The 23,500-nt window shown below is 37.2% G+C and overlaps 1 protein-coding gene across 2 annotated transcripts in view; it reads right to left on the minus strand.

Annotated features, from left to right (window-relative positions):
* LOC122787353 (calcium/calmodulin-dependent protein kinase type IV-like) overlaps window positions 1-23,500 on the minus strand; it is a 632,731-nt gene that overhangs the window by 138,995 nt on the left and 470,236 nt on the right. For both annotated transcript variants that reach the window (XM_044054009.1, XM_044054010.1), the window contains one exon: window positions 5,887-5,962. In XM_044054009.1, the coding sequence (XP_043909944.1) occupies window positions 5,887-5,962 (76 nt within the window). The remainder of the gene's footprint in view (window positions 1-5,886; window positions 5,963-23,500) is intronic.

Genomic DNA, 23,500 nt, shown 5'->3' on the forward strand with positions numbered 1-23,500 from the left:
TGTTCCTGGCACAAAGGGTAAATCCATCATTGCAAACCAGACAATTAAGGACTGACTATCAAACCAGGCAGTGAAGAAGCCTGTAAGGGGTGGGTTGGCATAAATATTCAATGCTGACTTACATAGAGATTCATAAATTCATAGATTATTACGAGGCAAATAACACATCGGCTTTCTAAGCCTAGCCAAGTTTTCCCATAAGAATAATGATGTCCTATATCCAGAGAGGACACTGACAGTCAGGCGTTTATAAGCTACTTCTGCCCATAAGAGACATGGGTGGCAGGCCCTGTGTAACTTTCCTATTCCTCATCCCCTGGTCTAGGCTGAGCTTAAACTGGGTAATAGACAAACTCAGCTTCATATGGACAGGAAGTCTGTACCATAGAAGCAGCAGTCTCTAGGACACATATTTGTCTCTACAGCAGACCTTGTATTTCTGGTGCTGTTTGACTTCTGAATATGCATGAGATTCATAAGTGTGGAGTTAGCACATGCCTTGTAAACCAGACATAGATCATCCTTTAGCAATCTACAGAAGACTGAGTAAAGGGAAAGGACTTTAAGGCACTCTCCATAATACAGGTTTGTTACGACTTGTATTCTTTTTGTAAGGAAACTATGAGGTTGCTGTAGTTGCCGGATAGGCCTGGTCAGGTACATAATGAAGGGGGCACTGTACTCTATAATTGGTCTGATAAGGGCAGAGTACAGTGGGATAATAACCTCTTTGGACCTAGATTCCATGCCCTTACTTATAAGCTGTGCAACATAAAATGATTTTCTCACCACTATGGCCAGTTGGTGGTTGAAGGTAAGGTTACTGTCTATGTGTGCACCCAGATCCCTGACCATTGGGCCAGCTGTATTATCAACATGGTAATTAGACACGATGATTGACTTCTAAAAAGGTACAACTATGCATTTATTTGCACTGTGTTTAAGACCATGGCTTTGACACCATTTGTTAGTCAGAGGTAGGCATTCTTGAAGAATGCTAGTGTCTGCAGGGGAGACGATGACAGCCCCCAGTTTGCTATCATCTACAAACTTAGTTAGCAATAAACCTTAATTTCAGTGAAATAGATGCCAAAAAGGAGTGGGCCCAGTATTGAGTCCTGGGGGACTCTGCTAGTGACTGGTCTCTTGGTGGAGGTGGCTTCACCTACACCTATTTTGACCTACTGGGTCTTATCAGTGAGCCATTTGGCTAGCTAATGGGTGGTAAAAGGGTTTATACCTAAATTAGTGAGCTTGTCTATAATGCTTGAGTGGGGTATTGTATCAAAAGACTTGGCCAAGCCAAGGTAAGCTGTGTGCATACTCTTGCCTTCATTCAGTGCTCTGGTGACCCTCTCAAAAAGTCCACCAGAGGGCATGGCCTTCCTTTAACAAAGCTAAACTGTGGTGGGTACATCATTTGCAGTTTACCTATGTCCCCATTTGTCATGTCCATAATGACTCTTTCCATGGTCTTACATATGAGGCTGGCCAGACTTATGGGCTTACAGTTACCCAGATCAGTGGTTGGACCTCCTTTGTGCAGGGGAATGACTGTAGCAATCTTCCCTTCCTTGGGCCTGAAATCTGACTGTCGGCTCAATTTGAAAAGTGATTCAAGTGGACCACAGAGTTCATGTTTCATGCTACTTATTAAGTATCCCAGGATGTTATTGGGGCCCACTGATGCACTGCTTTTGGCCTTGGAAAGTGCACTGATGACCTGTTCCCTAGTAATGGTTGGGGGGACTGTTGTATGTGGTATTACCTTTGGACTATCAAGGGAGCTGGGGGAGAAATTTGAGCTGAACCTGTCAGCCAAAAGGTTGGCAATGGCATTCAGTTCAGTGTGGGTGATGCCATTTACAATAAGTTCTGCACATTGTTGCGTATTTCCCCTGAAGCTACTGTCAAAGGAAAAAACTTCAAAGACCAATTCACGTTAGGTTCAAGCAAGGCACCCTTTATTACTTGCAGCAAGGAGACAAAGCATGTAGGCTGACAAGGTTTGTCTGAATTGGTGATTAGTATGTTATTCTTATACAGTTCTCTTCCTGTCATTCTATTGCTGTAGTTTGGACCAGCTTTTCTGTATGTTCCACAGACGAGTTGGACACAGCTTGTATGTTCTACAGAATATGTTGCTAGACTTATTGATGACCAAGTTAAATTATCTGACATTTTGTCTAGATTCAAGGTACATTTGAAATGCTGAATTTTTTTCATGACATTAGCAGTTATGAAATGCTTCTTGTTAAGTTAAAATTCTAATGTGCAGAGATTGCAGTGGTGTGAGCAGAATAAATGTATTAACCCTTTTAAACCTCGAATGCACTAAGCATGCATATTGCTATTACACATTTTTCTAACAGCTACTTACATAACTGTAGGAAATTTTATGGTTGTCCTTTGTATGATAAGCTATTTTTTCTTCAAATTTAGCCTTTGAGGAATTAATTAACCCTCTCGGCTGCCTGTTTACATTAGTCAGAAGGCTTTTAGTATGCATGGTTTTGTTGGATCTGATGACTGACGACATTAGATTGGGTGAGGAACATTGGGACCCCCCCCCACCATGTTTGAGAGTACCAGGTCAAGGATGTTTGTAACCCTGGTAGGAGAATGGATCAACTGTCCAAAATGTTGATATTAGCAATGTTTCGGAATCACTGGGCTTGTGCATTAGAAGTGTAGGATCCCCAGTCTATAGATGGGTAGGTGAGATCCCCATGAATATTGTACTGGGTTGAACAGTAAAGGATTCTAGTACATTGCGATAAGCAGTAAGGGTTTCTTGGGACATGGAGGGGACCTATAAGTTGCAAGGATATGATACAAGACCCTGTTTATGGTGAATTACACATGTTCCAGTGGGTTAACTAATCTTGGTATGAGGTTGGTTTTAATATAGGCTGAGACTCCTCAACCTTTAGTTCCCTCCTGTGCAGTAGCTGGTCTAAAGTTGTGAAAGGCATTATAACACTGCATTGCGGGGGTAATCTCCATGACTTTAAACCATGTCTCCATTACGGCACAGATGTCTACATTCTCCAGGGAGAGGAAGGCTTGCAGTGAGTGGAGCTTCTTGTTAAGACTTCTTGCATTGAGCAGTAACATCTACAGATATTCCTTCGTAGGTTCAGTTAAGTTGGGAGGTTTATCAGTTTGGTATTGCCTAAAAAAAGGCACTATGGGGAGTGGAAAAGGTCTTTGCCAATATCCAAAAGGCTAGAGGGAATAAGTGCAGACCATTCCTGGCAAAGCAGCATGCTCTGTCAACCATGTCCTCTCAGGCTGTCAAATATTGTACCCCTTGGACTGACACCAGAAGCTAAGCCAATTGTTAAAATCAATCATTTTCTGCTGGTAACGTGGTATCATCCTTGGAGAAGGTAAAATGCTGCTCATTGTTAGGCTCAGACCTGCCTGAAACACATAATCATGAGCTCAATCAAGTCTCGCTTCATACAGTCAAGAGAGGCACGTCTGTCTCGGGTGTCATTAACACCCATAGGGACTATGATAGTGTCATACTGAGACCTGTGGTTAATGACCTGAGTGCCTGTGTGACTTGATGGATCCTAGCCCCAGAAAGGCAGCTAAATGTGACCCTCTCCTTACTCAATCTGGTGAGGGGAACATTGGTGCGCCTCACTACAGAATCACCAATGACCAGGAAATTTAGCTGTGTACTGGTTTGCCTTAAGGGCTTAGCAGTAGAGGCATTGGATACAGTGCTTCTATGTGTAGCTATGTGTGGTGTTTTAATGGAGTGTTTACATAATGGCTGAGGACCCTTTTTTTTGATTGTGCTGTGCAGGTCTTAGTGTTTTAGGAAGGTTACTTGTAAGTGCCTCAGCATAAGTAGATTTATGTGTCGGGTCTTCACCTTGTGCAGTAGGCGTAATGCAAGTGTCGTTGACAAACTCTGTAGGATTAATTTTGGTTGTATGATAGAGTTTTGCCTCCAGCATTAAAGTGTTTTTACACCTCTCGCATACTTTATCAGTTTTATTAAGAATAAGTGGGTTGTCAGAGTAGCTGAGGCAATTGCTACAATGCCTTAGAATACCCATCTCAACCAGTCTGGCCACAGAGAGAGTTCAGAAGTGCATATCCATGGCTACTCTTCTACTATGGAGGAGTGAGAGGAATTTAAATACTGAATAGGTCAATAAGATAAGGAACTTAATGAGCAACACTCAGCAAAGAGCAAATTAGATGCTCTAGTAGTCATAAAATCTGTCTAGGCAGTAAGGGTATTTTAAGGGAAACGTACACTATGACAGATTGGCATCCACACAGATTACAAGGGAGAATTATGGTGTGAGATATCCATGACTATACAGATTCCTGGTAAGACCTGCTGTGCAGACAGCAGCAGTTCTAATTAAATAATATACAAAGGGTCAAAAAGTGTAGATATTTAACACAAGAACACTCTTCTCAAGTAGCATGGTCTCCAAACATCGCCAAATGCCTCTGGTGCAGACATTCAAATTTTGAAACAAGCTGGCCCTCTAGCCAATCAAATAAAGGCACAGTAAGCCTTCAACCAGCAATTTCCAGCTCAGAAGGGCATATGCTATCCTCTCCTCTCACAAGAGTGTAGACCACAAACCTTCATATTGTAAAATAACTGTTTTAGAGCCCCAGTACTTAAACCAGAACAAGGACACTTAGAATAACAGGGACAATAAGGCTTTAACTAGTGATTCCCAGCTCAGAAGGACATAGGCTATCCTTTACTGCCACAGCAGTGTAGACACAAACTTTTCCTAAGTATCCTGGGAAGAGATAGGTGATTTAGTCTGCTATAATGTTTTTAAACACCTTTATTAGATTATCAAGGCAAACATACCTTAATGGAAAAGAAAACAAACTATGTTAACATGTTTCATTTTACATACATTACACATCATATAGGTTTTCTTTCTTTATAACTATCATCGGTCCAACGTTACATAAATTGCTGAATTCCTGCTTTCCCTTAAACCTCCCTCCTCCTCATGAATATTATTGCCTGTATTGTTTTTGTGATTTGCTCCATTGCTAAAGCTCTCTCTTCCACATCCTTTATCTTTTACAATATTCAGTACTTCAGATACAGTTGGCTACGATTCTGATTGCCATTTTCTAGCAATTGCTTTTGGCCACCAATACAATTAAGCATCTAGGCCTTACTATGTCAAGCAATTCAGATCCTGTCCCCCAGCTCAAAAGAATCGTTTCCTTAGTTACAGCAACTTGCAACCCCAATATTTTAGTCTGTTGTAAAGTTGATACCTACAGGGTGGGCAGTTAGGTCATAAATGAAAATGCAAATAACAGTTCAAGCCACTGATTGCTTGCCATTGTGTGAACATACATTTAAAATCCTGTAATGGCTGCCTGTATGTTTTATATTAAATTTATTTATTATTCGAGCACATTATTGGTGACTTTTTTTTCAATTAGTGTCCTGTTGTGAAGAGGCGGGGTTTGTGGTTGCCTGTATGAAGCACAAACCATTTTTGATCTCACCCTGTAGATGAACAAATGTGCACAATCATAACAGTAAGAAAACAGCTACCTTTGCAGAGTGACTTTTATCATTGTTAAGTGATATGTGCATTCTGTCTGTCAGCTACTGTTGTTAGCTACTTATTTGTAAGTTGTGACATAAATTTGCAGACAATTTCTGTAGCCAAGTAAGGCTATCAGTATCACTCTTGGTTTATTGAGAATTTTTGCCTGTGAAGTCTGAAGTTTCATACACAAATTATACAAATACATATCGAAATTAATTCCACCTTAAATAAAATAGCAAAGTCTGTTAATTCTACATGTTGACATGTTTAATTTCAAGATCCTACATAGCTAAAATATCACAGAAACTATACTTACAGTATATAAGTGATGACACCAACTGACCACATGTCGACCTCTGGTCCATAGGGGTTACCTCGCAATATTTCAGGTGCTGAAAATAAAAACAGGTTATACAGCCAAAGCTATAAAACTTTCTCTAAACTGCTTTCATTAATAACAAATGTAGGATTAAGGCATTCTCTTGTCTTTTGACAGTTTTTAGCCCAAAATCTCTAGTCACATGCCATATTTTTATTCACAACAAGAGATGTCATATTGCCTTCTACTTACTTAAGACTGCTGCATAACTTAGGTGACGTGACCTTACTACACCCCCGTTAGGTATCCTTAAGACTGCTGCATAGCTTAGGTGACGTGACCTTACTACACCCCCGTTAGGTATCCTTAAGACTGCTGCATAGCTTAGGTGACGTGACTTTACTACACCCCCGTTAGGTATCCTTAAGACTGCTGCATAGCTTAGGTGGTGACCTTACTACACCCCCGTTAGGTATCCTTAAGACTGCTGCATAGCTTAGGTGACGTGACCTTACTACACCCCCGTTAGGTATCCTTAAGACTGCTGCATAGCTTAGGTGACGTGACCTTACTACACCCCCATTAGGTATCCTTAAGATTGCTGCATAGCTTAAGTGACATGACCTTACTACACCCCTGTTAGGTATCCTTAAGACTGCTGCATAGCTTAGGTGACGTGACCTTACTACACCCCCGTTAGGTATCCTTAAGATTGCTGCATAGCTTAGGTGACGGGACCTTACTACACCCCCGTTAGGTATCCTTAAGATTGCTGCATAGCTTAGGTGATGTGACCTTACTACACCCCCATTAGGTATCCTTAAGAATGCTGCATAGCTTAGGTGACATGACCTTACTACACCCCCGTTAGGTATCATTAAGCTACTAATGATGTTGATAAGGCTGAACCTTATTTTGGCAGATCCACACTGATATGTTACAATGATTTTATTTCATGACCACTTATAGCTTTCTTCATGTAAGTTTTTCTATAATAATGTGTGTGTGTGTGTGTGTGTGTGTGTGTGTGTGTGTGTGTGTGTGTGTGTTTGTGTGTGTGTCTGTGTGTGTGAGACAGACAGCTCACGGGTGAATGTTTGTAATGGGGACATTATATAATGCTTTATAACAACATTTTTGCATTTATTTTGGTTTGTGGACCATTTGCCTTCTTTAAAGATTTTCAAAATAACAGTGTGTCTGTGATATACTGAAAATGGACAGACTAACAAATTAATTTTCCCAGCTCTTTTGTCTCAGTGGCATTAATGCCTTCTACTACACCAGAGACTTCAGTCTATTTTAGTTTTAGCTCTTAAATTGGAACTGAATTCTGTGTTTATTCAAACTGAATTCTGTGCTTATTCAAACCAAGATTAACACCAGTTTAGCTTCCCTTCACTAGATTGGTAACTAGGGTCACTGCTATGGATGCAGCCATACAGTCTTATCAGATGTATAAAAGTGATCTAGGGCCACAGATCAACATATAACTTGTTGATTGATAGGAAAATGCCTGATACTGATGGTGCAACCCATTGATAAGAAAAGGTTTTCATTAGTATGTGCCCCCCACTATGTGCCCCGGGCCGCTGCCCAGTTATTTCCTTCATGTTGTTTCTTTCCCCACCACAGTGTTTTACTATGTGTGTGCTGTAGCTACATGCAGTACATGTCAACATTCTGCTTCACTAACACCTGACATTTTGTGGCCTGAGCAGTTGATGAGTTGCTTATCGATTTCCGAATTCATATCCATACCAGAAGCACTTATGCGCTAAGATGCCATGGCTCAGTAGAATAGTCCCAGAGCTGGACAAAATTGCTTGTGTCAAATACTGGAGCAAATGGAGTACCTAAATTGCCAGAAGGTGATATCAAGTACTACTAGGTGGACAGTGAGTGACTGAGAGATCAGGCATTTGATCTCCTGAAAGGCCTATCAAGGTGCAGAAGGGTTACGATAATCCAGATAGTGGCTAACATACCAGGAGGTGTGTCTGGGCAAAGGAGCTGTTGATTATGGCCAAGGAGACTTAAAATGCTTGTTGGACCAGAAGCAAAAATTGCTCTTTACAAAATCAGGAATTATTACATTTGACCTTGTTAGTACATGTAACCTGGTGTAATTGGCTATATTTTCAACTTGACAAAGTGTTCCTTAAGCATGTGAATATTTCACATCACCTCATATACTCTGAAGGGAATGAGCTCTCTGGGAGTGGAAATCATACATTTCTTCTGTAACTGTCGTGACCATGAAGTGGATTTAGGCACATATTGAGAAGCAGTCCCATTGGAAGAATCAGATGTGGACAATGTCAGTAGTGCAATAGTTCGATCTTTTCTGCTGTACTTATTAAGGGAATGAGAGGGCTGCTAGGCATACCATAATCATTTGCAAGCTCTCTCCTGCATCTCCACAAGGGTGGAAGTGCTACTAATATCCAAGAACATTTCTAAATACTTGTGAATCTTAGCTCTGCAAAGCGGTTCATTGCTAGGTAAGCATTCTTTGTCTAATATATCCATTCTGTTAGTTGTTTTTGAGTGGCAGACATGCTAACATTTACAGATTAGCTTAGCACATTGTAAACTGTGTTGTATTTGCACATTTTCTTCATCATTATGACATCTAACCTCTCAAGCTCTTTGGCATTATTAAATTATATAACATTAAATTCTGAACTGCAGATATGTTTACTTCTGAAATGGATGCAGATTAAGACTATGCAGTTTATATACGGGCATTTATTGAACATACAAAATCATGATTTCACATCTCTTCCCTGCATCCCTTGAATGCTTACTGGACTGCTCTAAACAAAACTGCTAATTAAAAGCATTGTAGGAAAGGGCTGGACTGCTCTAAACAAAACTGCTAATTAAAATCATTGTAGGAAAGGGCTGCACTGCTCTAAACAAAACTGCTAATTAAAATCATTGTAGGAAAGGGCTGGACTGCTCTAAACAAAACTGCTAATTAAAATCATTGTAGGAAAGGGCTGCACTGCTCTAAACAAAACTGCTAATTAAAAGCATTGTAGGAAAGGGCTGGACTGCTCTAAACAAAACTGCTAATTAAAATCATTGTAGGAAAGGGCTGGACTGCTCTAAACAAAACTGCTAATTAAAATCATTGTAGGAAAGGGCTGGACTGCTCTAAACAAAACTGCTAATTAAAATCATTGTAGGAAAGGGCTGCACTGCTCTAAACAAAACTGCTAATTAAAATCATTGTAGGAAAGGGCTGCACTGCTCTAAACAAAACTGCTAATTAAAATCATTGTAGGAAAGGGCTGGACTGCTCTAAACAAAACTGCTAATTAAAATCATTGTAGGAAAGGGCTGGACTGCTCTAAACAAAACTGCTAATTAAAATCATTGTAGGAAAAGGCTGGACTGCTCTAAACAAAACTGCTAATTAAAATCATTGTAGGAAAGGGCTGCACTGCTCTAAACAAAACTGCTAATTAAAATCATTGTAGGAAAGGGCTGGACTGCTCTAAACAAAACTGCTAATTAAAATCATTGTAGGAAAGGGCTGGACTGCTCTAAACAAAACTGCTAATTAAAATCATTGTAGGAAAGGGCTGCACTGCTCTAAACAAAACTGCTAATTAAAATCATTGTAGGAAAGGGCTGGACTGCTCTAAACAAAACTGCTAATTAAAATCATTGTAGGAAAGGGCTGGACTGCTCTAAACAAAACTGCTAATTAAAAGCATTGTAGGAAAGGGTGGTATTTCCGACACATTGTGTTTTATTACTATGTTAGATTTTTCCCCTGGAGTCAAAAGGCATGCTGCATTATGATGGCAGAAATGTTTGGGTAAACTAATAGTAATTTATAGCACTTTTACAAACAGGCTATTTCCCAGCTTTTTAACCTCTGTTCATGCAGAATGAAGTTCACCAGTGATCTGTAATTGTGCAGTTTTACTAGAGGTTCTCTGGTGTTGAAATACTTTATGGTACCCTGCTTTTATACTATGCTAATAAAGAACAATACATTTATATTTACACAGGTGTTCTTAGTTAGCATGGAAAAAGACAAGACATTCCTCTTAGGAAGACTGTATTACCTGATATGGTGCGTATAAGTCATTTCAAATCCATCATACATAGACAGGCATCTTCAGCAGATGACTCTAAGCCATAATGCATTATATGTTGGACAGAGTATCATACTACACTGGTTCCAGCTGTGAAATCTGATAAACTATAAGCTCCAAGGCTTAAATAAGCACGTAGCCAAAAATTAAAGGAAATGCTTGAAAATACAGGCAAATTAATTCATGTACATAAGCCTAATCCACAACCAAACTACTATCAGACAGAGTTTTTTAGTTTCAAAATATCCCCCATCAGCTAATAAAGATTAATCTACTAAGTAAAAATATAAAATAGCCAATGGAGTTACTCATTTTGTAAAAACTCAGGCTCCGTTCCCTGTTTGCAGGCAACATTTCTATACCTCAACAAGGTCCTTCTGTGGGTTTTTTGAGGGCTGAAGAGTAATTTAATGTATAAGCCAGATTATGAGGGCTGACCTGGCTTAAAAGCCCCATGACTGAACACAGACAATGAGATGGGTTTTTGTAATGTCTTACAAAAGGTAGCCTATATCAGACATTTCATTATTACACAAACGCATAGCAAACAACGGCACTATTTATTTTGTAATGAGAAGACCTTGCTTACTTTGTTTTGGCAAGACACTGATCTGATCTTTTCTGCAATCATATAAACCAGCTTTTCAATATTGCGTAGTCCAGGGGTTCCCAAAGTGTGCAACGTGGCGCCCTGGGGAATCACGGCTTCCTCACAGGGGCGCCGCGAACTAATAAGCTTAGCTGCAAAATAAACCACGAACTAATAAGCTTAGTTACTAAGCTTAATAGTTTGCGGTTTATTTTGTGGCCGCACTAAAGGTTATACTGGCTACACAGGAGGAGAGCAGCTAACCCTAGGTAAAGTACGGCTAAACCTAAAGTTTGGGGAAATGCAAGTGAGCCACCTACTGCATGTTACCGGTAAGTGAAAAGATGACTTCTTGATTGTTAATGATCTGTTCAAAGGATTAATAACCTGAAGGTCATAATCAACCCCGTACCCCGTGTCTATGAAGTGAAGACCTCAATCATTAGCCATAAACAAACATCTGGAACAAAACTAATAGCTTTCAAAACAAATTGTCACATTTTTAAAACACAAAGTAAATAAAAGTGTTTAAAACATTGACATTTAAAAATATAAAATTATCCGACTTAATGTGTAAATAGTTCCACTATTAAACAATCCCCATTTCCAGGTCTGGTATTGGGAACAATATTGGTATCAAATTCAACATCACTCCATGCCAGCACCAAACCCGGACACAGAACAGGAGATATTGGCACTCTTGTAGTGTAGTGATGACATAATCATCACGGCCACACCCAATGGCACCTTATTTGTTAGATCAGCGTAGTATCGTTGTACTTGTTGCATACAACCTTCTATTTACTGTATGTTTAGAAGCCTGTTGCATGATTTTATTAGTTTGTAATAATAATATTATTAAAAGTTGTATATAGAGAACTTTATGGAATCCCAGCTCATCAGGATGGTGGCTAAGTTCTTTGTTTGTAGAGTTTACTTAGCAGCGGTCATTGTCTCATATGGTGGTGACAGTTTCTGATTATAAAAAGTGATTTCTCATTGTGATATGCAGGTTGGAAATGATTAAGTAAGTTTGCATCTGCTGTGGTAACCTTTACATGCAAATAAAGACCGCATACAAAGCCTATTGTTCACTCATTTGCTTGGTTTTAGTGACCGATGTGCCTGGGTTCATAAACTTAGGTTTTCATACGAGCTGGTATGTACAACTTCCTCACGGAACTGTTTTACATAACTAAAAAAAAACACAGTTACAAATACAAAATATGCATTATCAATGCATTGTAGGGCTGGGAAATTACTGCTGCAAGTTCATCCATAACTTTGCCACAGTAATGTGCCCGCCGCACCCCCCCCCCCCACGACTGAACTCATTAAAGTTATGACAAACCCACCCCAGAATACTATAAATTTGATCAGAAGTAGACCAAATATAAAAATCTGGACATTTTATGAAATTCTGGACAGTTGAATTGAAATGTATGTAAAAACAAATCAAGTCCCAGTCATAGCCCTCACCCTTCATCAACAAAATGTGGAATACTACCTCTCATAGTGTGGAACACGTATTAATAACAGATTAACAACTTCAACTATTCAGCTCACAGAAAGATTAATATATAATATTCTCTAGTTATATAACATTAGTTTGATAAGTTAATACTGTTGTTTTCCATAGAAATCAATTACAATTTCTTAGCCCTGAATTAAAACTGCGAGGGACATTAACTTTTTCAGAGTCAAAATGAGGAACGTTCCTCAAGAGGTACGGTCCCAGATGTATAACACTGAGAGTTTATTTTGCTAAGAAAGTAAAATGAGGTATTCTGTACTCATGAAAATATGTTTTGTTTCAAAGAATTTCATATTTTACTTGGGAACCTCCCATTTTACCATCTGAAAACCAGAAACCCTAAGCCAGCCTAATTGCATTCACACACAAACTAAATGCAGATGCCGAATTACAAAATGCTTTGACAAATACATCTAAACAGCATTGATTCTAAGCTAAATGCCTGAGGTCTGTACTACCATAGAGGCCTTCCAGGGGCCTTCTTGCAATTAAGACCTAGGGGAGGCCCTTTTAATTAAAAAAAATTATTATTTCGCAAAGTATACTTGTTAGAATTTGACGGGGCGGGGGGCACCTTGGGAAAACCTGGATTCAACAAGGGAGCCGAGAATCAAAAATGTTTGGGAACCACTGGCATAGTCCCAAGATTGGAACAATTACAGATATTACAAAGCTCAGAAAAGAACCCACAAGAAACAAAATTCCAACAGGAAAGCAGCAACCAAAGGGACAGAATAAAACTACAAAAAGGATCACAGTGAAAATCTTCATTACATTAGCTTGGAAGGCTGATAGAAATGTTTAGCTTTTCGGACTACACAGCAATCTTCCCAGAAGTAAAGTGCCACATTTAAATAGCAAATCTTCTGCTATCAGTCATTTAGCGCCTACCAGCCAATAAACATTTTCATTAGCAGTACAAGTTACTGAAAACTTTTAGAGGCAATCATGTACATAAGTACATCCCTGAGTGCACAGTAGCAAGTCCCACCTAAAATCGTATATAACTCACGAAAGCGGTGCTCCTGCAGGCAGAATGGTAACTCAAAATATCAAATAAAACCAACTCAGATAAAACATATAAACATTTATTAAGGTGAGCACTTTCACAGTAAAACACCGCTTCATCAGACAACCCAATTAAAGCATCATGCATTTTTATATTCTAATCAGCTAATGAAAATCACATAATTATTACAAAGCATAAACTCTTAAAGTGCTGAAACACAAAAAAATCATATGAACAACATGAAACTATTAAAAATCATAGTAAAAAAAGTCAATGCTTCAATGACCTTTCTCTTAAAAATGGTTTCAATAAAACTATATCATTAATACCAAGGAAGCAATCTGCTTTAAAGAAAAGAATCCATTTCTGCTCATATACTTCTGTCCTGTTTTTAATGTTGCCTCCCCTCAGACTTTCATGTATAATTTCTAATACAAAAAATGTAAAATAGTGCTGTGCCTTATTAGACTGTACATGTTTAAATAGCGCACTTGTTTATTTTTTATTTCTGATATCTCTTAGGTGTTCAGCACATGATCTCTCAAACAGCGGTTTGTCTTCCCAATGTAGTAGACATTTCAGTATCTGCAAAAAGAATAGTAAACTAAATTCTTTGTAGTACAGTCAGCATAAAAAGGAAAATCTACTGTGCACTTCTGCACAGGATGTACAAACTAGCTACCTGTATAAATGTACTTGCACGCACTACACTTTCTACAGGGGAATGTCCCATACCTATGCAAAGTAGGGGCCGATGGTATATCATTGCTTCTATAACATAGCTGTTTGTTAATAGATGCACTGTTCTTAAAAGAAAAACTAGCCTTACTGGAGACTATTTCACTAAGCTCTTCATTTGCATACAGATTGTTCCAGTTCATCTTAATTATATCACAAAAAATGCCAACGTCATTCAAGTAAGTTAAGGGAAACCTGATTTTACGTATATCTACAGGTGTCTCTACTGATTGCACCTCATTAGAAGTCTCAGAGAAGAAGGGCTTACCCTTCTTGTCGCTCTCTCTCTCTCTCAAGACTGACCGCAGACACTCATCTATCTCCCTAACCTTATAACCTCTCTCAACAAAATCTCTTTTTAGGTGATGAAAGGCATCCATCATCTCTTCTTTATCATTATGCAGTCTCATCATCCTAAAGAATTGTCCCCTAAGGACATTCCTAGTGACTTGCTGTGGGTGCATACTACTCCTATGTAGTAGCATATTTTTCCTTATCTCTTTCCTATACAACCCTGTCCTAAATGTGGCTAACTCTGATCTTTTTATCTTAACATCAAGAAAATTAATCTGTTCAGTAGAGTAGGCATGTGAAAACCTCGAAAAGGATGTAGCAGTGGATAAATAGTCAAAAAAGGATAATAGTTGTTCTTCATCACCTCCCCATAAAATAAACACATCATCCATGAATCTTTTATACCAAATAATACTAGAATTGAAATTATTACAGGTGAACATTACATCCATTTCCCAGTTAGCCAACGAAAAGTTGGTATAGCTATTGGCACAAGCAGTATCCATCGCTACGCCAACCTTCTGTAGACAGTACCAAATCCAAGGTACACAGGAAAGATACCACCAGCAGAGCAATTCCAGCTGAAGCAGTTTTAATAAAAAATAGAACTTATATAAACACATACACTTTACAATTAGGTGTTTTCGTTTCTACCAAGTAGAATTCATCTGATGTGGATGGACAACTACAATAATACTTTTATACCCTTCTAAAACACAGGTTAACCAATAAAATTAAACAGGAAGTTAAAAAGACAGTTGAAAAGTTATTTACCATAAATTTCATGAATATTCATGACCTTGTGAAGTTTCTACAATGTAAAACATTTACTTTCAAAAAAATATATATGTAACATTTTATTAAAAAATAAATAGACGTTCAAGTCAAAATCTCTAAAATATTTAAAAACACACTTCAGGATATGTAAAATATACTAAAAAAGTCAAACTAAAATAGTTTGACTAAAAGCTTTCTGTGTGAAGAAGAGCTGAAAGGCAGTTTTATAATGATCAGACTCCCTCTGGTGGTCAAGGTTTTACTCACACTTTCAGTTAAAAAACAACCATTTGGTCCAGAGAACCTCAGATTTTGCATAAGTTAAAGAAAATATATATTTTTATATATTTTTTAATAAAATGTTACACACACACACACACATATATATATATATATATATATATATATATATATATATATATATTTTTTTTTAAAGTAAATGTTTTACATTGTCTAGAAACTTCACAAGGTCATGAATATTCATGAATTTTATGGTAATTAACTTTTCAACTGTCTTTTTTAACTTCCTGTTTAATTTTATTGGTTAACCTGTGTTTTAGAAGGGTATAAAAGTATTATTGTAGTTGTCCATCCACAGCTGATGACGTTTACTTGGTAGAAATGAAAACACTGTTATTTTAAAGTGTATGCATTTATGTAAGTTCTATTTTTTATTAAAACTGCTTCAACTAGAACTGCTCTGCTGATGGTATCTTTCTGGAGTACCTTGGACTTGGTTTTACTGCAAGTTTGGTGCTTTTCGCCATTTTATTTGTGGATTCTGAAGATAGTAGTTACCACCAAAAATAAAAACATTATTTTCTAGTACAATCTCAACCAAGCTACAAATGAAGTTATTTTTTTATATTAGAGTAGTACTTGCCCTTGTTCAATATTTCTTTCAAGTTCTGTATACTAAACTCTGAATATTCATGTTGATGTCTTCACCAGCCACATAAATATTCATTGGGTTTTGAGCACTTAGTTCAAGGGGACACTACAATTACGTAATTTTTTTTGTTTTTTACGTTTCTGTGGGGGGGGGGGTTATGCCCCCCTGCACCCCCCATAACCCCCGCAAATTAATTATTCCAATTCCGAGATCACACTACATTGAGGAAAAGGGTAAACTGTATGCATAATGTCACTGTCAAATCTGCAGAAGCATCATTTGACTACAACATCACGGCCTTTTGGGATGAAAATCATGCAAGTGACCCCCATGCCATGCCCACATCTGCGCAAACCATGTACAGGATCACCCTTTTAGAGGCACAGTAAAATTAAAGAAGCAATGCCAGTAAACCTTATCCAGTTTGTATTAATACACAGTGCACTAACAAACAGCACTACAAAAATATGTGGTTTTAAAATGCAAAGACAGAAGTCATTAAGACCCTTACCATAAGCAGTGTTCAATCTTAGCTGCCAGTATAATTCTCTCATATCCAAAACATTTACTCAGTCCCCACCCCTGATGTTCTGAGGGACAATTTCAACAATCCCAAATAAGAACTTAGTAAAACCAGAACATTGTTGGACATGTCTAGCCAAGGCATTATTTATACTGCCCTTACTAATAGCGTAAATATGTTCATACACTCTTTTTCTAAAATGACACTCTGTTTTACCAATATAATAACTAGTAGATGTTTGACAAATGGCTCTGTAAACAACCCCTTTGTAGAACAATTCCCGTGTCTCAAAATAATTTTTGTAGGGGGTCACTCAATCATTAATGTGGTTTCTTCCAAAATAAGCAAGTATTGATGACATGCACCACACTTTTTAGTACCTTTCTTACTGTCACTAATGGGACGTATTGGTTTCTTGAAAAACATCTTATCTTGACATGTCCATTGGCATCTAGATGGTTAAGTTAATATAGACATCTTGATGATGTATTTATTTTGTGCAAAGAATGTGACGAAACATGGCATACATTTTCCTACATCTCTATAGTGCTTATTTTGAAACATAAAGCTGCTCAACTTTAATTTACTGTATACTTGTGTTGGTGCTATTTTACATAATATGTCATTAAATGCTTACAATCTATTGGTTTAACATTTTATAACTGAATATTTTTAATTTGTATATTTATTTTTCTGTTTTAAACTTAATCATTGGTTAATTGATCACATGATTATTTAATACAATTACTTGTTTATAAAAGCACTAGACTTAATTGTTTTAGATGGTTCTGATGAAGCCCGATTCAAATAAGGATGAAAGTGCTCAGCCATCTGGTTTTATTGTTATTTTGCATTAAAACATGTTTTCGTTGACGCTTATTTTGTGTCTTAAGTTGTTATTGTGAAGTCCGTAGTGGCGAGTACTATCAACCACCTACTGGTATTTACTGTGGACTGTCCAGAAGTAACACACCGTGAGCTTTTTAATTTTTCTTTGGTCTAGTGTGCTGCACAGATTCACTACTATTCATTCATTCCTGCATTATGAATAAGGTTTAATGCCATTACCTCTTTATATTGCCATTCCTTTAAACATTTTTTAGTAATTTGTACTACTAATGGAAAATGTTTACCAATTAGGGTACTAAGTAATTAATAATAAAAGGTATTCATATTTACATATGTAAACATATGTATGGACCATAGTACTGGATTTTACTTCTGTGAAGGAGACTCTGCTCTGAGTTGGTAACTGGTTCTCTCTACCTTTCAAGTTGCTGTAATAAAGGACATTTTCAATGTGAGACATATTGGAGTTGTATTCCCTCCTTTCAGTTGTTGCTTACCTGCTTAAGATCCTTACTGCAACAGACTAGAACAATACATTACCTAGTTAAAGTAAAACTGGGCTGTCTGGAAAGGATGCAACTGAGGAAGTACTACCCGAAAAAAAAAATACAGAGGTTATTGAAAACACAGAGAAGACAGGAAAGCCATACTAATTAATCTGAAAATGCATCTCCAAATGCATTTGAAGAGGAATACAGGCAAAGGCATCTATATATGGTAAATTTCACAAAGGCAAGAACAAGATCTGAAAGGTGGAGTGTAATGGAAAAAGTATATTGATTTGGAAATGAAACAAACAGAGACTGAAGTGATAGGGAAACTGTGAAGTGAACGATTCAGTGTGGAAACTCTGACACAGGCAATATTGCGAAATGATGGGTCAATGATTTCCGAGATAGTATTAAAACAGTCTGAAAAGTATGTGTTTGGAGAAACTATAGCATGTGGTGATGTTTTGGAACCTTTTGTTGGAGACTCACATGAAAGTCCAGTTAGAACGTCACAAAAAGGGGAAGAGCAGGAAACAGACAGCAAACAAAGTGCTCAGTCTACAACAGAATAATTTAAAAAAAGAATTACATGATTTAATAGAAGTCAACAGACATATTAAGATAGCTGAAAGGGACAGAGAGAGAGAGAGATTACGAAAAGTGAATAATGTACAACTCAAAATGTTAGACTGGTAAAATAGTTGAACACAGTAACTGGGACTATTAGGAGACATTTGTGTGATGCAAATAAATAGAATATACTGCTGTGCAGCTAAACTAATAAACAGTGCTACCACAAAAATGGAGAGAACAAAGGAAAGGATGGGAATCAAGCTGAATACTGCTACCATGGAAGCAAAGAACGGAAAAACTACAAACAACACGAGAAGTATCATCAATAGAAGAATTCAAAAAAGGAAACAGAATGAAAAATAGTTATAATGTGGTAAAAGCAACATACAATATGAAAACAGATCAAGATATGTCATACACTGATGCCAATAATAAACTAAAAAAAAAATTAACAAGCAGGAAAATTTGCAGACAACTGACAAATATAATGGAAAAGTACAAAACAAGCAATTTGGTGATGATCCAAAAAGGTTTTGTAAAGAACTGAGAGACAAAGCAAAAGGGCTTTTCCCCTCGGGTCTCCACTGAAAAAGGGTAATTCTTACCCAGCTGGACCAACCCGGTTAACAAATGCAAATAAATAAATAAATAAATAATAGTAACACCACCTAAAAAGGAAATAAATCCATATTTGGGGAAACATTTATGAAAACCCTGTTAAGTATAACAAAGGAGTTGAATGGATGGAAGAGATAAAACAGTAAGAAGTTCTAAAACAGAGGACATGGAATGGAATGAAGTAACAGTCAGAAACTGAAACAAAATTACTAAAGATGTCTTGACGGGGAACCCACATATACAGATGCTGTTCCTAACTTCTGGCTAAAGGTATGAACATCCTTGTACAAATATTTAGCCCTATGTAAAAATTAGTTATATATACAGCCTGAATAGACATAAACCTGGTTTAACAACAAAAGATACTCTTCCTTAAGACCAACTTGGAAGTCATCATAAGTATAGACCAATAACTTGCCATCTAACAGTATATAAATTGTATACTGGAAATGATGCACACATTACAGTAACTTAGAAAAAAATTCAGTAATGGCAATAGAATAAAAAGGCAACAAAAGAAAATCATATAGAAAAAAGATCTATAAATAAATCCATAACAGACAGCTGTAAAAAGGAAAGAACCTAAGCATGGCATGGATAGAATACGAAAAACGCATTTGGCCATATCCCACATTCGTGGATTGCAGATAGCTTACAGATGTACAAGATGCACCTTATATTGATTAACTGCATATTAGTTACTATGAAACAGTGGGAGACCACTTTACAAGTCAGCAAAAAATGATGTAAAATATCAGAGCCAAATTAGTAAGACATCAACATGCGTTATTATAGAATATTAAGTGCTGCTGAACACAGTTTGAAAGGACTTCATCAGAATAAAAACTGTGTGCAAAATATCATATAGTACTGTATTTTACTTTTGTGAAGGGGAGTGTGAGTTGCTAACTGCTTTTCTTTGCCTTTCACATTGCTGCAAAATCAATACTTTTGCAGCTCTCATTTTAAGAACACAGTTAACACTTAAGAGACATTTATCCCAGGAAAATTAGCTGCATTTAGCTTTAACTGTCAAGATAAGTCTCCAAACTCCAACTTTGCATCCAAGCTGCAACCTCTTATCAATATCAACCTTCACCAAAATAAGCACTAGAACTTTGTTAAAGTCTGTACAACTTTGAGCATGTTTGCTCAGTACAGTTTTTGGATCCTTTTAATATATGTTGTAAGCATGTTCATAGACCCTTTCCCTCTTGTGTTTTTCCAAACTAAAATGAATTGCTGGATGCATTGCAGACTAGTACAGCACCCCTCTGCTGCCACAATTCATGTTACCCCAATTTATACGAGGTTGAGTATTCTCTCTGGTTACTGGTCTTCTCTTATATTGACAGTAGCAGAGAGTTTTTTGGTTATTGGCACTTTACAACTATGATGACAAGGGGAAAATGATTATCCCAAGAATAAAAATCAAAAGGGGATATTCCAGGATGATTCTGTCACCACTGCTGTTTTGCTTTGGTCTTAAACCAGTAAGCTGTTTACTTAATAGAGTTGGCTATGCTTACTGCTTAATTCCAAAAATCACTCTTGTCCAAATTAAATCTCGCCTTTTGTAGATGATTTAAACCTGTATAGCTTATCAATAGGCACCTAAAAGCACAGCTTCAAATGGTTAAAGAATTCTCAGATAAAAAAATAACATTCAGTCTTGATAAACTTGCAAAAGCAACATTTTTATTAGGCAAGCTGCAATACCAAGAAAATAAGCACTTTGGGACAGGAACGTGCTATAAAATAACTTGAACAGGAAGGAGGGTATACATTTCTGGGAATAGAAGAAGGTTCAGAAATAAAACCTAAACATGTGAGAACAAAACTTAGTAAGGAGTACTTTAGAAGATTAAAGCTAATATTGAAAAGTGCCTTAACGTCTAGCAATAAAGTTCAAACTATAAATCAGCCAGCTCTTCCTGTTCTAATATACAGCTTTGGTGTGACTGACTGCCCCATAAAAGCTTATGCTCAGCTGGACAAGAAAGCAAGAGAAATACTTCATGCCTATAAAATGATACATAAAAAAAAACTTGCGTGGCACAATTATGCATTCCTCGGTCTGAAGTATGAGTCTCCTTGAAATTGGCTATATGTACAGGTGTGCAATCATGGGATTGCATAAATATTGACATTACCAGATCCAGATATATTGAAAGTTCTAAACCTTGCAGAGAACAAGACTAAGATGACATCTTTGTTCAGATTAGCAGAAGGATTTCGGAAAGGAGCAGGACTAGAAATCGTATTAGAAGTAGTCAAAAATCAGGTGGAAAAGAAAAGTGCCAAAAAAGAAAAGCAATAATATAATGGACAGATCCAGCAGAAAAGGGAAGAAAAGTGGAAAGCCCGCAATCACAGTAGCAAGTAGACAGAACTCAAAGAATAACTAAACACTGATTAAGATTCGACACATGAATGGTAAAGGAGATGAATTTAAACCAAAAGGTGAAAGGTTACGAACAGCAGTTCTAGACTGCAGATTGCATGCATGTTGGTATACAAAGTCTATAGAAAAGGTAAGTGAAACAAATACAGGTTCTTGTAGTACAGAACTATAAAAAGTTGCACATCTTGTTGCTGGTCCTGACATACTCATTGCTGAGGGTTTGTATATTGAAAGCCATAACAAAGTGACAAGAGTGTTGCACTGGGGATTGTGCAAACACCACAGCATACATGCAGTTGATAGCAATGGAAGCATGAACCACTAATTACTGACAATGAAGGAGTTATGATCAAAGGGAATCATCTAGTGCTAACAACTAATAATGTAGAAGGAAAAAAAAACACACACGATACCGTTGTCAAATAAAAAAGGAGAAAAGTATCATTAATCACGAAACAGCTTCATCTAGTGATTATTGTGTCCTGTGTACTGAGAGACACAGAGTTATAAAATACCAAGCTATGAATGCAGGAACTAGGACACTATGGAATAAGGCACTCAGTTCCAATAGCAGTAGGAGTTCCAGGGTTTATAAAGAAATAACTTACTTAAGTATGATAGCAGTACATATTACTCTGAATGAACTGCATAATTGTACGTATGTTGTGGATGCTGAGAAGAGAACTACTGGCAAACTTTAAAGATTGAAGCAATTTTAATTTCATGAACATTAATTCTACCCTGATTAAGGAATCAGGCCCTCTCTTGTCATGGTATGAGAAACCTATAACACTGGAGAAATTAGAGTGAAGTCTGGTAGGCCATGGAAAATATAGAACCACCTTTGGGATGACTAGTCTCCAGCCAATCCTTCAAGTGCACAATTAAATGTAGGAACTACAGTTCACCAGTTGAGTGAAAGTGACCCTGCCATGAAGAGCCCCCTTCCACCATCTTCAGGATATGGATAAGTTTATACGATAAAATTATAAAAAAAAGGGTATATGAATCGAGGAACATTTATTAATGCAACAAGAATCAAAATATGCATTGTGTGAGGGCAAAACAAAATTGCAAGAGTGAAGCACAGACTTGATTGTGTTGACACTTTATGGTATAGAATGCATGATTAAGCATCCATCATTGCGTGCAAGAACTTTTGGGAATAGATAATGCCCATTGCTGGTTGATAGAGGGGATAAACTTAACTATAGAACCCTTCAAGGAAGATTCTCAGTGTTAGCACTACAGCTGAACAGGCTGCAAACTGTTCAAAGAAAACTATTCATAGCTACAGATAACTAATGCAATTTTACTCATATGTCTACACTTTACTCAAAAACTGTTCAAACAGACCAACCAAATCCTAGCACAAATTAAGAGTTGAGTTCCACTAGTGCCTATGCTACTCTATGCTCTGCAAGGTGAGAAATTTGCTGCTTTTTTGATAATATGCAGGTCTCTACACACTAGGGGTCTCATCAGTTTTCTGGGTGCCTTGAAAATATGCTGTTATTCTAAACAAGAAATTTCTGTTGTTTATCATTGCATTTTATATACCCATTTACCTTAAGTATAGCAATGTTATACAGACTAGTGCATTCACTCCAATGGAGCTCAGGACGTTTGCACTGTAACTTCCAATGGGCAGAGCCCAAGCCTTTTGACAGAGTCAAATTATGTCTTCACATAGTGGTTATGAAATAAGTATAAATGGCAAATTCTTCAGCACAAACTACTTTTACAGTGGTAGTATTCTTTAGATTCTAGGTCTTAAACCAAATGTTATAAGTCACAGTGAACACATTATTATATTTGTAATATTTTGTAAACAACTTACAATATCTCAGCAACTACTCAAGTTACATACATATAGTCAGCAGCATTTTATTCATCTGGCTGAAAGCTGTCATATCAGGCTAAAGGAGTTCTGAGTGTGTTACTTGGTTGTTGAGATATTTAGAAAAATGTGAAAATTATATCTATATAAATTAATACTGTAAAAACAACAGTTACTATCTATTTATCTGCACTAGACAGAAGTCAAATATTAAGTTTGCCATTGTGTAAGCTTTAAGATGAAATCTTTTAAAACCTTGTACATAGCATGGTTTTGGAACTAATAATGCAAATATGAACAAGCAATATCTGACACTTAGAGGCCTCAGTTGGAGTTAACTGCAGATGCACCTGGAGGCATCACTT

The sequence above is a fragment of the Protopterus annectens genome, chromosome 13.part0 (genome assembly GCF_019279795.1).
Source record: "Protopterus annectens isolate FY-2018-M chromosome 13.part0, PAN1.0, whole genome shotgun sequence".
Classification (NCBI taxonomy): Eukaryota; Metazoa; Chordata; order Ceratodontiformes; family Protopteridae; genus Protopterus; species Protopterus annectens.